This window comes from Phalacrocorax carbo, chromosome 2 (genome assembly GCF_963921805.1).
Source record: "Phalacrocorax carbo chromosome 2, bPhaCar2.1, whole genome shotgun sequence".
Lineage (NCBI taxonomy): Eukaryota > Metazoa > Chordata > Aves > Suliformes > Phalacrocoracidae > Phalacrocorax > Phalacrocorax carbo.
Genome location: NC_087514.1, coordinates 107,415,574 through 107,433,147, shown reverse-complemented (window position 1 = coordinate 107,433,147; position 17,574 = coordinate 107,415,574). Strand labels below are relative to the sequence as shown.

Below are 17,574 nucleotides of genomic sequence, written 5' to 3'. Positions count from 1 at the left end.
ACCTACTTTAACCAGTGTTGCTTTCAGTGTTGTCATGGTTTTAGCTGGGATAGAGTTTTTTTCACTGCAGCTGGCATAGTGCTGGCTTTGGACTTAGTATGAAAATAATGTTGATAACACACCGATGTTCTAGTTTTTGCTGGGTAGTGCTTATACTAGTCAAGGACTTTTCTAGCTTCCCATGCTCTGCTGGGTGCACAAGAAGCCAGGAAGGGAGGGGGCACAGCTAAGAGAGCAGATTCAAACTGGCCAAAGGGGTATTCTGTATCATGTAATGTCATGCCCAGTATGTTAACTGGGAGGAGCTGGCCAGGGGAGGGAAGCAGCAATCACGGCTTGGGGATGGGCAGCATTGGTCAGCGGGTGGTGAGGTATTGTTTGCTTTTTTGGCTTTTTTTCCTTTTTCCCTTTTTATTATTATAATTATTAAACTGTTCTTAACCCACACGGTTTTTTGCTTTTCTGATTCTCTCCCCCATCCCAAAGGGGTGGGGGGAGTGGGTGAGTGGCTGTGTGGTGTTTAGTTGCTGACTGGGGATGAACCACAACAAGTGTTCATATATTTTAAGCTGTTCACAGTACTGTGGTGACTTTTTATCATGCTTAGCAGAGCACAGACATAAACACACATAAATTCCGTGAGGAGTTCAGTACTTCCTGAAGATAAGATCTCAAGTGCCAGAAACATTTTAAAACCTTTCCTTGTACCTCATTCTTTCTTCCCTCCTTGACCAATAATTAAAGGTTTGAGAATTCATGGTCAGTTATGTTAATGCAGTGATGGAAACAGCTCAGCATTGCTGCTCTGTGGTTCCCTATTTATGATGCAGAAGACTATATGCTAAATAAATAACAGATGCCCTCTCCACTGCAGCATTCCCCAGTGCAGCCAATGGGCTGAGCACTGCCCCACGCTCCCTGGTGCTGAGGCTCTTTCCCCACTTTTGGCACAGCACCTTGTCTTGAGAGCGGTCACATGTGGCTCGTGGGCTCACCCTAGCACAACCATGGGCACTGGGGACCATGTGAAAGAAAGGCAGAATTCAGCTTTGCAGAAAAATTGATTTTTCCACATTATGGTCAGGATCCAATCTGTAAGTCAGAAGGGTGATTACATTTCCACTGGCTGGCTTTGTCCCATTCACTGACTGGAAGGTTCTTTCTAAAACATAGAAATTTTTCAAATATAGTGTAATTGTGCAGCACTGATTTTACCTAAGAGATCACTAGGTTGGATTCAGTAATTCATGAAATACATGAGCAACCACCAGCAAGGCATTCTAGTTTTTTTTGGTTGGTTGCGTTTTTTTTTTCACAAGTCCCGAAGTCCCCTTTTGTTGTAAAGTAATTGTGGTGGTGTGGCTTTTATTTTGGAGCTGCGTTTTATTTGGGGGTTTTTTGTTTGTTTGATTGGTTTCTAAACAGGCTAACTGTTAATTTTTGTTTTTCTTAACAGCAAAAAATTAAGGGTAAACATAAATGTGCCAATGAAGACTGAACAGAAGCAGGAGCAAGAAACTACACACAAAAATATAGAGGAAGATAGGAAACTACTGATCCAGGTGACTTGTATTGCAGAATTCTGCCATGCTATGAACTTAGAATTATAGCTTTGTAATCCTTTAATTAAGCTTACTGTGGGGTTTGCTTAATTTTTGTTAAAAGACAACATGCCATTGCAGTGCACTGTGGTGGAGCCAAGAATGTATTTACAATACTCTTAAAGGCTATTAGAGTCTGTAATAGAAATTATGGAAAGGCATGATAGGACACTGTTCTTCATGTTTGTTCTGATACCATATTCCACAGAGGCACACACTCACCAGACTTCTGTCCTGGATGAAAACTAGTAGTACCTAGGGAGTATGAACTTGACAGTGTTTTTGTGTCAGTTCATTTGGAATCCACTTGAAGCAGAGGAGCAGGGGAAGGAAATACAAATTACTCCTAAGAGACCATCACAGTAAGGTTAAACATACAAAGGCAGCTTTCTGTTATGTAAGTAGTTTAATGTTGCTCTTGGTACCAATTGGTACTATTGTTATGACTGACTGTGATCACAGTGGTTCTTAAAATTCATGTGTCAACCACTTCTGACAACTATGCTGTGTAGAATCTTGAGTTCTTAAAGTCTGTGTGAGTAGTTGGCATTTGCAGGCATGCTTCTCCCCATCTGGTACTCCAGTTTGCTGTGATGATGCTTCTGCGCTAGCAGACATGAGGGAAGTAAAATGGCTTTATCCAGAAGGACAAGTAGTTTGTTCCTAAGCATACCTTTCCAACTTTGCTGTGCAGGCTGCTATTGTGAGAATCATGAAAATGAGGAAGGTTCTGAAACACCAGCAACTGCTTGGAGAAGTGCTAACGCAGCTGTCCTCAAGGTTCAAGCCACGAGTTCCAGTAATTAAGGTATGTGAGAACCACATCTCTGAACCTGTGTTTCAGGAGGTAAAGAGGATGTATCTAGACAAAATACATGCTTCTGAATTAAAAAGGGAAGCTAAGGAGATGGGATGGGTAAGGACAGGTTTTATGGGTTGTAAATAAGTAGGAAATATTTTCATCAGAAATACTGTAGTTCTCTTAATGGTCATATGTGTGTTTCGTATTGTTGGTAGTGGTAAAATAGTAGCTTGATTGAATCTTTTCAGATCAGTGCCAGCTTACAGCATCCTCTGCTCTAGACTTACCTTTTATTCCTGCTCTCCCAGCTGTGGGAGTACCGCTGCTTGTGGGCCAGCTCAGTGGAAGAGTTTTCTGATCTATTCTAGAATAAAAATGTTGCAGAGGGGGCACATTGTATTTAATTCTGGTTTCCTCTTCAGTTTGCTTAATGGTCCCACTGGTGGGTTTTTACATCCACAACCAAGGGGATAGGTGGGGCAAAACCCAGGCAGTGGAGAGCAGTTGCATAAACTGGCACCAGTGATGAAAGAGATGCACCCAGTTGAGTCATGACACAGGCAGCTAGTTACTGCAACTGCTATCTTTAGTAATACTACAGTAAGCATCTTGGTTTAACTCTTTATGTGCTGTCTTACTATAAAGTTGCTCAGCAACTGATGATCAGTTATCTCCCAGTCACTACCCTGGAATGGCATCAAGTAAGCATAATTCAGTTTAGTGGATTAGTGAAGTCCTCTGCTTGGGTGTGGTCAGAAATGGGAGAGCAAATTGCCGTGGTTTGTGCCCTTTGCCTACTCCCATCCTCTACTTGGTATGACATTCAATAGCCAAAATTGTTCAGTTTGTAGCTTTCCGCCAGTGTCCCGCACTTACCTTTGTTTCTCCCACAGAAATGCATTGACATTCTGATTGAGAAGGAGTACTTGGAACGCGTAGATGGTGAGAAGGACACCTACAGTTACTTGGCCTAACGTTTTTATTAGCAATTACTTGACTGTGTGACACTCGGCAAATAGGTATGTGATGGAAAGAATGAAAGCAACGGAACTTCATAGCAGCTACCCTGCTGCCATTTGGACCTCCCTTTTTAATAACTGAGACCAGGACTCCCATCAGCCAGTCTCAGATTTACATCAGAACTGCTCAGGATTGATACATTTCAAGTATGTAAATATGGACACCAATGCCATTTAACCTAATTTAAGAACAGAAAGGAATCAGACCCTTCTTTAAGGGTTGCATGCTACTGCATTTAAATCAATACATTGGCTATATGATAAACAGCTGCCATAACAGGCAGCAGTTATAAATGTTGGCAGCACTTTGAGAGCGAGTCTGAATGGACCCATGTGTAATCTGCTATGAAAAACCATTTGTATAGTGTGTTTCATTTTTTAATGTGTGATAAGTAAAAAAACAAATTAAAAGATTTCTGTACAAGTTGCATTTGGTTTTATTGTTTTAAGTTTCATGACTTATCTTTCTAAATGTAAATAAAAGGTATAATGGTTATGAAAAATACAGAAATTTGTTTTGCTTTTCTTCCTTTTCCATGTTTTCTGGTGATTTAAGCACATTTTGTTCTCTGAAGAAATTAATTGGCATCTATTATCAAATGTGCATGTTAATTCTTTTTTTAAGAGGAAATGGCTACATTTTGAGAAGAAAAAGTTGTGATGATTTCACAAGATAGGCAGAATAGAAAATACTTAGAATATATGTGGCAATACTTGGTTGTCTGAAATTGGAGCTGGCTTTAATATTGTTTCAGCGTGCTGCAAGATGTACCACACTTGCCTAAATACTGCCCTGAACAGATAAGGCTTAAGCTACCCATTTCTTTGACTAAACCAGAAAATTGAGGGTGTTCTTCCTAAAGATTAATTCTGGTTAAATGCAACCTGTAATGGGTATTAAAATGTTTGAGTGTTACTACACATACATTGATTGACCAGGCTTTTTTCCAATCTTCTCACAATGTTTTGTGTTCATTGATACATGTGAAATGAGTATTAGCTTTCCCACATGTTACAAGCAATATCCTCACAGGCCTCAGTTTTGGTGATTTTTATTTTCTGTATCTGATGGTGAAAAGAAACTAACTTCTGCAGCCAAACCCTTTTTCCCCCCTTAGAATTTGTAATTTGTTCAGCGTTTGTTTTGGCATGGAGAAAAGGGAGCCAGGCTTCTGTGTTGATACTGTTTTTCTGAGGGAAACTAATTTCTCATGGTTAACAGTTGGGCTGTGATCTACAAAAATGTCTAGGGTTTTTCTGGGTGTTTGTTTTTAAAAAACAGACTCCCAGCTTGAATTGTGGAGCAGTATTATATGTGATCCAAACTGGTCTGGAAAATGGGGGGGAGTCTTGTTCCCCACTTGAGATTTTTGCATGGTTGCTATTCCTATTCCAAAAAAACTTTAATTCCACTAAAGATGGCCAGCATGGGTAATAGGAGCACCTTGCTGTTCAATTTTCAAACTGCCTTTTTTGTTAAGATGCTGTTTTGTGTGTTGTTTTTGTAAACCCTTCTAGCAGAAAGCTTTGGTGCTAGTAGGTTTTTTGTAGCAGGATGTAAGAGTGGTATGGTGACAGAAGCAGCAGGCTGAATGATTATCACGTGTGGAGGGCCAGAAATAACTTGCTCTGAGCTGCCTCTCAAAGCCTGGCCTTAACCCATTGCTGGCTAAAGCAGCATTGCTTACTCTTTGTATGCTGTCTCTTGCAGAGCTCTATTTTTAAAACCCATCTGCTGTTAATCCAGCTTTATTCAAGCAGGGAGGAAAAAAGTTTTAGTTTTGGACTTTTTTTTCCTCCTGATGAGTAAGATGAGGGGTATGAATTCTTAGTTTCTTACTCGGGCCATCACAGAGCATGCTGGCATCTGGGAGCTGACCGCTGTACTTGAGCCAAAGCCATGCTGCCTGCTTCCATGCTCTCTTCATTGCAGGGCCAGTAAGTTGGAGCCTCCTCAATGTAGAACATACACAGCCATTGACAGGATTTCTTGAAATCAGTTTGGCAGTGGTGCATCCCTGTGCCCACCTTCCCACCCCAAGTGGCATCATATTCTAGTTAGTAGTGGGCTGCAGAGGTCACACTCAGCTGGCAACTCAGAACTAAATAAGTGGTAGCCCTGTATATGACCCAGACAACTAGCTGTAATCTAAACAATTTTTTTAGATAAAAACATATCTCTTACTACAACCTTTTGTATATATAGAAGTGCCAATAAGCAAAAGAGTGGTTGCTTTCAGATAAACAAAAGATACAGCATAAATGGCCTTAGGCTAGTTAATGCAGAAGAGAAATGTATGTATAGTGAGCATTACGAAATTACATGCAGTTGGTATTGTGACAAGTGGTTAGCTGTAGCACCACCTATAGGAGCTTCTAAATGGCAACCACTACTTTAGAGAATGTGAATGTAGCTTCAAGCCAGGGGCACATGAAAACTGCAAAACCATGACTATTTTACTTGGAACTTCAGCATCTAGTGCCTAACAATCAGCCTGACTGAAATCTCCTACACTGTTCACAACAATCTTAAGTCACATTTAACAGGAACAGAAGTAGACAAGTATGGAGTTACCTTTGTGCAGAAGTTGAAAGTAAGTATTCACAAAATTCAAACTCAGTTCCAGTAAAAATGAAGTTCAAGTATCTTTTATTCAAGGTTGAAAAAAAATGTACCACACCACATTATTGCAAAAGTTCATAGGTACAAAACACTTTGCAGCTGGTGAGAAGGCAATAAAAATTTTTTTTAATTTGTTACTATAAATTACTGTTACAGTACTCTGCAAATACAGAATTTGAAATTGCATCATTTTTATTCTTCTAAAATTGCCCACAGTACTAGAAATTCCTGAAGATAAGGCAGCTGTTTGTTTAAAAGAAGAGGTAGCTGGTGTCAAGGGATTTCCATTTCTCTTTCAATGCCCACATACTTAAGGGCATCAGCTTGACTATATCTGAAATTAAAATAAAAACAAAAACCAGTAACACTGAACATTTCAGCTTTGTTGTTCTGATGTAACAGCACAGCACCACCACAATCTGGAATATTCTCATACTTTTAGATTTCACATAGTTTCCTCACTAGCTGGGGCCTTTATTCCTTGTGCGAATGTGCAGAACAATGCTGACCGCTCAAGAAACTGCTTTTAGAGGCATCTGACCAAGAGGACACAAAATGATAAAATTCCACACTTTTTTTGCCTTGAATGTCACAATGCTAAAGTTCATTTTAGCTAGTGGAAAGCAACAGTACTTCTCAAGGTTGACTTAGACAATATCATCACTGGACAGCTTATGCTTCTTCAGTGAGATGATTTTTAGAGGGAAGTACGAACACAGTCTTAGAGGAGTGCTTGCTAATAACATAAGAATACTACTTGCCCATTTCTGAAGGATGGGAGAGACAACCAATACTGTTACCTCAGAAACCCTACTATGAAGTTTAATGTGCAGGTCTGTTCTTGTTTGTCACTAAACTTTTCTCTGTACAAGCTGTTGTTCCAAGTTTGCAAGGTCCTTAACTGTCTACTTTGCTCAAGTCAGTCAGTATTTGGCTTTAAAAAAAAAAAAAGACGGGACTGCTGCTCAGCTGCTGAGACCTGAGGTTGTCAAGCCGCAGGCCCAGTGATAAATTATGAGCTGGGCAGAAATACTGAAAGCTAATCCAGGCTATGATAGGAAGAAGTTACAAAATCTATCTACCAACCTGTAGTCAAAGAACAGTTCTTCACCAGTCTGAATGGCTCTTTTAGCAAATATTCCTATTCTGTGATCACCATTAACCATCATAACTGTTTAAAAGAAATTTAAACATATGTTAACTGAAATACTGGTAAAATGCATAGTCTAAATAATTATCCCACAACACTTCATACATTACTAAAAGCAAGTAAATATAAAACTTTTACCTTTTGCATAGCAGTTGGGATTCACTGAATGGTTTGCAAATCTAATTTTGTTGCCCTTGCGTGTTGCATCAACCACAAAATCTAGGTGGGATGGGGGAAAAGAACAAAACACACAATTGATGCATAGGTCACCTAAAAGCAATTTTTTATGTTTAATACCCAGTGTGCTTGGATTTTATCAGCTGGAAAAAGATAACTGCGTATCTTCCATCATGGAAGAGCTGGCACATCGTCCTACGATAGCTTTGTTGTTCTGCAAGACTCAAAATCTGCAGCCCCACACTGTACATTCCATTTATCTCTGCCAGAATGGCACTCTCTTAGTTTCTCATTTGAAGCTTCTCTACCTTTATTCCACAGGAGCAAGCTCCATAAATATGCCAAGTCAATATTGGCATAAAGCAGCTTTTGCCCCTGTCCTGCCTTTCAACTAATTTTTAGTATTTCATACTTGACACAGTACAGTCTCTATTTTTCTCTTCAAGTAGCAGTAGCCACATCTGTGACTTACTTTCTCCCAACAAAAATTACCATCATAACTTACTGCTAATTTAAGAAGTCAGTTATTTCAGACAATACTTAGCAAGCCTTTTCAATTCTTTAGGCTACTATACTAATGCTTGCACATAACTTTACTCCATGAAATCTACTTCTCAACTCATCCTTTATTTGGCTTCTGTAATAGGCTCCATTGCTACTATCTAGCTGATTAGCATTTAGAAGAAAAAAGCACTAGCTATGAATATTAGGAATCTACATATTGCTAGGAGAAGACGTGGTAGAAAAACATTTCTCAATGATGTTGCCTGCTGCCTGCAAAAGAACAGGGCTGAACAAAACGGTGAGCATACGTAGTTTATTTATGCTGCAAGGGTTGTGACTAGTACATACGTACCATTGTTCAGGTTAAACAGAAAGCTGCACATGTATTTGTCGTACACTTTTCCTCTTCTGTCTGCCTCATCCTGAGAAATAATCTGAAAGAGTAATTGTAAATGAGCCCACCTGTCCCCTTCTGTAACTGTAGCAGCTTAAGGTCAAAAACCCCAGACTTTCTGAAAGAAAGGTGGGGTTTTTAATTCACTGGGACTGAAAATATTCCCAAACATAAAGTACTGCATTGTTTTCAGCAAGCATTCTGTGCTTATCAAACAACTGTGGCTTGCTCTTACTAAGTTCCTTCAGAGCAGAAGGAAAGAAAGAATTGCTTCTCATTTCAAAATCAAGACCACACACCTGATTCAGGGTTTTCTTATTACTTTAGAGCATAATTTAGTGAAAGCACATACTGAACTTCAGTACCATACTAACTGATTTTGCACAAAATTCCAGGCACATCTGAATTGAAATTACATCTAAGATAAAAATGACACTCCAGCCTCTCATTCTCACAAGAACCTGTGTCAATATTTTTGTGACATTTCAACCATCTAGCTCCTGGGTTTGGAGTCTGGCAGCAGTAGCTGTATACTGAGTCAATCACATCTCTGTCTAAACATCATACCAAGTTAGAGACAATCTCTTGGTCCCTAGTCAACATGCAATTTTACCAATTAAGCTCATACATAACAAGTGTTCTCTGTCCTTACCTCACCACAGTATTCAGAGATGAACTCATTCTTCTGTACAGGATCTTTGATAAAAATTCCCCAGCCTGCCACATCTGAAGGTGCCAATAGCAAGTGCTGTGGGAGACAAAAGCAAAAAGTTTAGACATGCCTAGCTTGGATTTGGTTTTTTGTTTTGTTTTGGTTTTAATTGTATCACTTAATGAAACATATGCTGAGGCTCCAGGAGAGGACAGATTCTTCTAATCAGTTGCACACTGGAATTACAGCTTGTGGATGAGAAGTTGTATGTGAAAGAAAAACCACGTGAAGTACTTGAAAACCAATAAGAATTTTAGTTAACCTTGAAATGAGAGTTAAAACCACATATAACTAAGGACTTCAAACTAGAAAGGTCTGCAGACAGGAGCCTACTACTGATTAACTCAGTATTTGACTGAACTAGTCTGTGAGAAGATGTCCAGAGCAGAAATAAACAGATAGATGAACCAAGGTTTAACAGCTGACTGGGCTTTTGAGATATCTTCTGTAGATTGTATACAAGTTTGCATGTTAGAATCCACAACTGAAGAAAGAAATACCCAGTACCTACATCTGAGCCAAACTTCATTATCTGACCTAGGGAAGGACTGACGAGCTATCACTTTAAAACAGCAGCCTATTTGCAGATTACAAGTGAAGCCTGAATGGAGAAAAGGAGATATTCTACTTCAGTGTTACACAGAAAACACTAACTAATTGGTACATGACGAAATGAATGCATGCTAATATAAGCAGCAGCTACCTTCTCCATTTTTGGTATTTTGTTTGACAGCATGAGGGCAAAGAAATTCTATGCTCTGGTGTGAAAATATAAAAACACGTCAAAACCAAGTCAATAGGCATGTAGTTGTATAACTATCTACATACTTTTTTGGATCCTCTCTGAATGCTGCAGTTCTTACAAGAAACATTTTTGCTGTCCCAGTGGTCGGCTGCTCCACATGTTAAACAGAGATCAGGATCACATTCGCGCACAGCTAGGTAACAGGGACACTGCTTAGTGTTGCACTGTGCTTTGCAGCGACATCCAGGAAACCTGTTTTGGCCTACAAAGGAATATATGACAAACAAAAAGGGCAAGTATGAAAAAGGTATATTGTCAAATTAAGACAGCACAGAGTATAGCATATCCGAATATTAAGAAAAAAACATAAGACACTGATATCTGTATAGGACATTTGGAAGTACTGTCTGTAAATTCTTTCCTTCCCTCATTTTACTTTAGCCTTCCTCATCTTTAAGTCTGTTTCTGACTTCACTCAATGGCTAATTAAGAAGGCCATATTAAACTGAACACATGCTCCCTTCTCACACCATTTGACACAATTTGCTGCTCCTCCAGACACTGTCTGAAGTACAGACTGCCTCCTAGTACAGAGTTAGATGCTGACACAATGAGAGAAATTTATAGATAGCTTTTAAATGTTTTACTTACATTCGGAGCTGCACTGACAAAACTTCTCACAGAAGTTTTGAGCAATTACACATGGGCATGAGCTATCACAAGGCTGGCGTGGATGATCACATGGCTGATAGTTGTAAACATGATTCGATGACCCATCTGAATAAAAATAGCAACATTTTGTGAAGTTGAAAGGTGCAAACGAACAATATGTAGTTCACTCTTTAAAGTAGAAATTCCCTTTTAGCCATTTAACTAAGAATACCCCCAAACTTTAAATAAGAAAAATCCCAAATCTATGATCAGTGGGGTTAAAAAAACCCAAAAGACACCAAACCAGAACTGTAACGTTAGTCAGGTGTTTGTAGCGCATTAGTTGCCTGCTTCCTAGTGCACCTCATTCTTCCCATCGCTCAGCTGCTTTGAGTATTCAGAGCTGAAAACTGTTTACTGTGGAAAACTGAAAAACGAAACTACAGTGGTATAATTTCCTCTGTGAACATGTTCTAGAGTAACACTGATATTATTCAGCAAAGTATATTTGCTCAAACACCCAAAGTCATTTTTACTCTGGAGCAACAGTCAACTTTCAAACAGACACAATGACAAAATAATACCTGGCCATTATACCACTGTGCTTTCCAAGGTCAATTTTCCAACACAGACAACACTAACATCTTACAGGCAAGGAGAGAGTACTGGGGTCAAGTCTAGAGCTTTACCTAGAGAGCAACTAGGAGAATTTGGTTTTATATAAATTATATGTTGTTAATACTCCTGAGCTTGTGTTGGGTTTGCATGTATTCGTAAAAATGCTTAAGTTAGCAACCAGCAACCAAAAAAGGAGACGCAAACTGATCAATAATTTATGTTGCTAGAAGTCAAACACTCAAAAAATTTTCCGATAACTATTTTTAAAATAAGCTGTTTAAAAAAAAAATGCCGCTCTTTACAGCAGTTCCTATTTTTAATACCATTTTCATCTCTATTTCAATGAGGCCATACTGAAAAGGTTATAAATTCAGCCACATTCCCTTTTAATTAAATTATACAGAGCTCTTCCAGTTAGGTAAACCAAAGAGTACGTTTTGTCCCTACAATATCTGTAATGTACTTCTTCCTTTTTCTTCCCCCTGTAATCTCTATCTCCCCGTGGAATGTATATAATGGCCTAACATTTAAAAAAAACCCAAACCCAAAAAAACAAAACCACAAAAGCAACAGTAGGATCTTAAAAGTTCAGGACATAAATCGAATGGAAAGATGCTAACCCTTTTTCAGCTGTATCTTTCTGCAATGAGCAGCCCACAACCTGCAAAAACACAAAACAAACACAAGAAGGTTGACAGGAACTCCTCTTGCAGTGGGCTGGGAAAGGTAGCTGCATCTTGCACCCACAAGACTTAAAACAGAGAAGTTTCTGGTAACATGAACATCTGCTAACTGCGCAGAAGTAAGAAGCAGTTGCAGAACTAGGCTATCCCAGTCTCTTGGAGCTGACAAGATCAACTCTCTGCAGGTTGCTCCCTCCCCCTCCCCACACCATTCCTCTGGTCCCAGGATTGTACCAAGAAGCAGCCCCCACCCAGTACAGGCTAGAGAGATGCTTGAATTCAGATGGCTTTAAGGAAAGCCTACAAAGAGGATGCTGCTGGAGCTCCTTCTAGCAGGGGGAAGCAACAGCAGAAGGAAAGATACAGAATTGCAGATATGCAGGGACATGCCTAAATAGGGGACTGAAAGTCTGTCAACTGTTTGCTTCACAGGACCCCAACACCACACTGGTAGTCTCCTACAGATCACAGCCAGGTATTGCCCTTCATCTGCTGGGCCTCAAGTATGTCACCATAGAAGATCGCATCTGTCTGGCACAGCCACACTAATGTGACCTCAGTATTTGTTCCAGTTGGATAGACTTTTCCCCAATTTGTTCTGACTGGTGGTACTGTGCTAAGCCTTTCCCCCTTCAAATCCTATATGCCCTTCTCTTACGTCTTTACAGTTTTCTTCAGTATCCTTTCTCTGTTAGCTTAGCTAAGCCCTCCTTTTGCAAGAAGTGGTGTTTTTGTTCTGTGGCTTTGAAAAAAGCAAACAAACAAAAAAAACCCAAAAAACAACCAAACAGATTAAGGATTTGCAAAGTTTACACTTCTTGGAGTTTCTTCAGTATGTCACATGGAAGCATTAAAAGAATACCGGAGAAGCTTCATTCCCTGGACAAATAATATGCTGCTAGCTGCACCTAGCAACCTCACTTTCTCTGCAGATGTACTTAGCAGTCCATGAGTATTTAAATACATGAGTATTTACTCATGAACACATGTACTTAACAATCCCCGGCACAGAACGCTTAGAAAGCTCTTCTGCCCTTCAGTGAATGCAACACTTGGAAGTTTGCACTCTGAAAAAAATACCTCCTGCTGTAACTATTTAAATAGGACTTTTCAGCTGCTACTTCTTTCATAAGAAGTATGATATCCATTTGTGCTTTAACAGAATGGTATTTACCTAAAGCTGGGGGGGCAGATAAGATTCTCTATGCAATTGCCCTTTCAAACCTTTACCATTAGACTTAATGTTAGGTGCTTGACAGCTAACTTTCTTACAAGCATTTGAAGGAACCTATGTAAGGTAGAAACACACAGAGGCAGACTTGTCCAAGTATCTAAGGTTGAGGAGAGGGAACAAACCCAAAGACTATCAGCACTACACAACACTAATAAACAGATGACATTCCTATTAAGAGTGACTCGCTCTAGAAAAAAAAAGGCTACCAATATGTATTTATGAATTATGTGACATTGACTCTTTTTAAGATGACAGTTCCCAAATAATTGACTTAAATTACTCTAATGCACAAACTACTTTTCTTTTTTGTCTAGCTGGTATTTATTAAAAAATACGGAATGTGTCACATTCGCTAATTCTTTCACAGAAGCTTGTGTCTCAGCCCAAAATAACAGGAACCTGCCTTCATACCAAATCCTTGAAAGCTTTCTGTGGAGAGACTTCTTAAAACATCATTTCATTAGCAATTAGTATGACTTTTTTTTTTTTTTTAAAAAGGTAAGCACTATCCTAATACTTTTAAAGTAAAATTCCACTTGCTAACTATTTGCCACCTGAAACTTTTTGGTTTCTATGGGAAATATAGACTGTATGGACAAGGTCACCTAAATATAACAAATATTGCCACCATCAACAAAGCATTAACACTAACAACACAAAACAGATAAAAATAAATATGGTAGTCGCACTGGCAAAGGCATCAGCTTAGCCACTCTTGTAACAGAGGTAGGTATCATAGGAGGGAGAGACCCTAGCAAGGAGGGAGCTGGAGACATACAATTCAAGCATGAATTGTGGGGAATGACAGAAGACAAGATGAAGCAAGCTGCCAACACAGACCCATTTGACAGGAGGTTTGATTAGCACAATCAAATAGTACATTCATTATCATGTAACTTTCAAAAACTGCCAGGAAGCCCTGCAAGTTCCCGATTAATGCACAAAGCTGAAGCCTGAATGTATACCATACTAAAGGCTGACTAATTTATCTATCTCCCCTATAATCTGCTATCTGAAGCAGAAACAAAAGGCATGACCGGGTCCCATGCGCTAGGAAGCAAACACAAGGAAAAGAGAAAGTTGAGAAAGCACTTGCAGCTCAAAGCGTCATTAAAAAAAAAAAGGCAAGTTGGAAACTCAGTGGCAGTTTTCCAGGCAAGCAGGTGGATTTGTACATCTGGTTGCTGACATCTGCAGGACATCCAGCTTAGAAGACAAGTGTTTCCAGAAGCATTATGACAGATGATGTCAAAGAAATTGTTCTCCTCTGCCAGCAACCAACTAAATTTTGCCAGTACTTTTGCACTGGTATCAGTTAATCAGATAGTAGAAACGCATTCTTTGGAAGAAGCTCATTTAATTCCCTGCACACAGATACTTTGCTATCTGAAATAGCACTGACACTGGTTCCAGCCAGGTGTCAGATAAGAATATGAGTGCCAATGCCTCAGCTGCACCTTTTGCCTAGTAACAGTGAGACTTTAAATCCCTGTAAGAAAAGCATCCTGAACTCTAGGCAGAACCACATAAGCTATTCAAACATATGCAGTGAACAGTAGTCCAGTGGAAGGTAGAAACAGGAGGAAGAAAAGGAGAAAATGGGAGAAAAGGAAATTCTTTCAAATAAAGTTTACTTAGTAAACTCGCATGTGAACAGGGGATGAGGGTGGGGAGAAAAACAAAAATTATCAAGAAGCAGCATTGCATGGCCCTACAATCAATAACAGATCCATACCAATCCAGAAGAAGGAGTGTTGATTAGTTAAAGCAAATACAATTTGGCTCCCCACTATGGAAGAAAACTTACATATAGGAGAATGAACAGTGTTGAAGTACTCTCCCTCCAGCATACACTCATGCTTTTCTGAATTATTTCTTTTTCAGATTTCTCTACTGGCTTCTGTACACAGTACTTACTCCTCCAGCAAAGCAGAGTTTTCACAAACTGCCAGGTTAGTCTCTGATACATAGGACAGGTTCTGACGCTTACTGCGTGTCAAAAGAACAACTATATAAGAAGTCCTCTCCTCTCATTGATCAGCCTTATTATGGCGATGTAACAAAAACTACATTGGAAGGAGGGAGAGAATATCTTTTACTATCCCAAGAGGGGTGTATTCTTGCCAGTTAGTTGCTCAGTATGCCTATACAGGCACCAAGATTGCATGGGAAATAGGCATGGTCGTATAAGAAAATCTGCTATCAAATCAGTTACAAGAGGCCATTAAAAAACAGCTTTCTGCTGCTGCTTTTCTCTTTGGTGAGTGCTGCTTTTGCAGAAGGCTGTCTGCCACACATACATGTGGAAAACCTGCAGACCAGTAAGTCCTTATAATGGAAAAGTACAAACAGGACAGAAGAGCCTTCTTGGCTCTAGGACTGGATTTACTCTAGGAGTAAGTAAACTCAACTCAAAAAAATGTAAGAAAACAAGAAAGACTTCCAGATGGTTTTCCCAAGTGCCAGTTGTGCAACATCTTTAACGAATGCTCAGATTATGTAGGCAGGCTAAAGGTTTTTTTTAAAAAACAAAACAAAACAAACACACACACACACCCCCCGAAAACCACCACCACAACAAAAAACAAAACAAACAAACAAAAGAATGAGAAGGATGGAGACAACTTGATTGGCACATATTCTGTGAAATCAAATTTTAAAAAGTTATCCTCTTCCTTCAATGAGTGTTAAAAGAATTAAAAGGCGTTTCAGAAGTAAAAGGCATTTCAGAACTAAATTGCTACCGTAGAAGTTTTTATATTGGCAACTAATAAGAACAAAATAACATCAAGAAACCCCACATATGTGCTTTTATTTATTTGGGAAAAAAAACCCAACCAAAATAAGTCTCAAAACTCCTCCAAAATAATGTCAACCTGGTAACCATACAATCCATTTCAGCTGCAAATTACATTTAAGCCTTTTAGTTGCTCTTTTCAAATAGATGTAGTGGCACCATTTTTATAGCAATCTGTGTGAATCTCAAAGGAAGCTAATTCCCAGCTGCATATTCCAAACTTCCACTATGGCTAATAACTCCAGATTTAAATAGCCAAGCCCACCAAAAGCCCAAAAACTTGAAGAAAACTGCGCCAAGAGCATTAAATCAATAGTTTTTACGGAGAACAGAATCTCTTCCAGATGCTCACTTAATTTAGCTCACATCGGCTGCCTCTATGCTACGAAGCAGAAACATTCTACTCCACGTCAACAGTGTCTTTGAGCCAGTATCAGGAACTTCACTAAGCCTGGAAATAATAAATATACTTAGACAAGCTATAGCAGAAGCAGGGAGACTTGATGGGAGAAGGACTGGAAGAAAAAGCAGGGAAAAATAAGGAAGGTTAAGGGGAGAAATAAGTACACTTTTTCCATAAAATTTCCTATTGCTTGCAGAAAGAAAAGTTCTTGCTAATTTTCAGTCAGCTTTTTATCTCCTATGTTTTTATCCCTGGGAATAAAAATACTCAACACAGAGTGACATTTTTCAAACCTCAGGATTCTCAAAGAAAAATGCATTTCACTGACAGACAGTAGCCTCCAAGTTTGCAATTTCAACAGAAACTGTTTCAGATTGTCTTTGTGGCTCCAGCAAACTGCTTGATTTTGTCCTTCATTGCGGCTTCACTTTAAATAATGACTTGTTAACCTGGTTCTTTAGTTGAAGTTATAGTTGCTAATGAAACTGAGGTGCCAAAGGAATACTCTCTCAAAGAAAAAACAAAGGCAATCCTACTAGTTTGCTACAATTTTGCTTATTGATCATCTGAATTTTAATGGAATACACTTCACCATAAAAAACCCACGGGTTTTAATTTACAAAACACCTTATAATAATTATTGAATTCCATTATAACACTTGTAAATTTAATATTTATTGCTGCAAACAAAGTTATACCGCAATACCTTGAATGTTATAACAAGCTGTGTAGAGTGTTTACAATATAAACTTAGCTCGACTACTTGCAGCAATATACCTACAAGAATCTGCTGACAAGAATCTGGGCTGTTAGAGAGGTTAAAGAGAAGGGAGAAGGGAAGAGAAGTGGAAGGTTGTACTTGCCAATGTGGTAAGGCATTTTTCTGAAACCAAAGCACCATTTTGTTTTATTGCTGCAAATTTCTTTCTTGGAAGCAAAAGGAAAAGAGTTGCATGACTTTTCCTTCAAAATATTTTCTGTTCTGATCCCCTGTATCTCAAATTTGTTGTTATGCTAAGGTTATTCAGTAACAGATTTACCTGTGTTTCCTTTTCTTCTTTCTGGGAGGAGTATCAACATCTTCAGCAGGGACTGGAGCAATAATACTAGATTCCTTTACTCTAAACTCATACACCTAACAAGAGATACCATAATACATCCACGATAAATCTCTCACTAGTGGAAAGCTGCTCATTATCTAAGTTAGCGTTATTTCCTCCAACCAACAACTTACAGATTATATGCAGTCATAGTCTCTTTCCAATACATTTAAAGTTGATTATTTTTGTCACTTAAGAACAGATATTAAACTGTTAATTTAACAGCTTTAAAACTAACTTTCATATATTCTAGATCATAGCATTGTTATTAATTTTATCTTTTAGTAATAAATACAAGTATTTCTATACTTTAGAAGTTTTAGAAGTAAAATGCTATCATCCTTAGTAAGTAGGTTCCCTT

The 17,574-nt window shown here is 38.8% G+C and overlaps 2 protein-coding genes across 6 annotated transcripts in view; one reads left to right on the top strand and one right to left on the bottom strand.

Annotated features, from left to right (window-relative positions):
* Positions 1-3,852, top strand: part of CUL1 (cullin 1) — a 54,194-nt gene extending 50,342 nt beyond the window's left edge. Inside the window, exons 20-22 of the mRNA XM_064443812.1 lie at positions 1,457-1,562; positions 2,296-2,409; positions 3,297-3,852. Coding sequence (XP_064299882.1) covers positions 1,457-1,562; positions 2,296-2,409; positions 3,297-3,377 — 301 coding nt within the window. The 3' untranslated portion in view covers positions 3,378-3,852. The remainder of the gene's footprint in view (positions 1-1,456; positions 1,563-2,295; positions 2,410-3,296) is intronic.
* Positions 3,853-6,055: 2,203 nt separating this feature from the next.
* The window catches only part of EZH2 (enhancer of zeste 2 polycomb repressive complex 2 subunit), a 49,274-nt gene continuing 37,755 nt past the window's right edge, over positions 6,056-17,574 (bottom strand). For all 5 annotated transcript variants that reach the window (XM_064443809.1, XM_064443811.1, XM_064443810.1 and 2 more), the window contains exons 12-20: positions 17,154-17,248; positions 11,617-11,657; positions 10,379-10,504; positions 9,811-9,989; positions 8,923-9,018; positions 8,229-8,310; positions 7,334-7,414; positions 7,132-7,216; positions 6,056-6,379 (exon numbers count right to left, since the gene is read on the bottom strand). In XM_064443809.1, the coding sequence (XP_064299879.1) occupies positions 6,319-6,379; positions 7,132-7,216; positions 7,334-7,414; positions 8,229-8,310; positions 8,923-9,018; positions 9,811-9,989; positions 10,379-10,504; positions 11,617-11,657; positions 17,154-17,248 (846 nt within the window). In that variant the 3' untranslated portion in view covers positions 6,056-6,318. The remainder of the gene's footprint in view (positions 6,380-7,131; positions 7,217-7,333; positions 7,415-8,228; positions 8,311-8,922; positions 9,019-9,810; positions 9,990-10,378; positions 10,505-11,616; positions 11,658-17,153; positions 17,249-17,574) is intronic.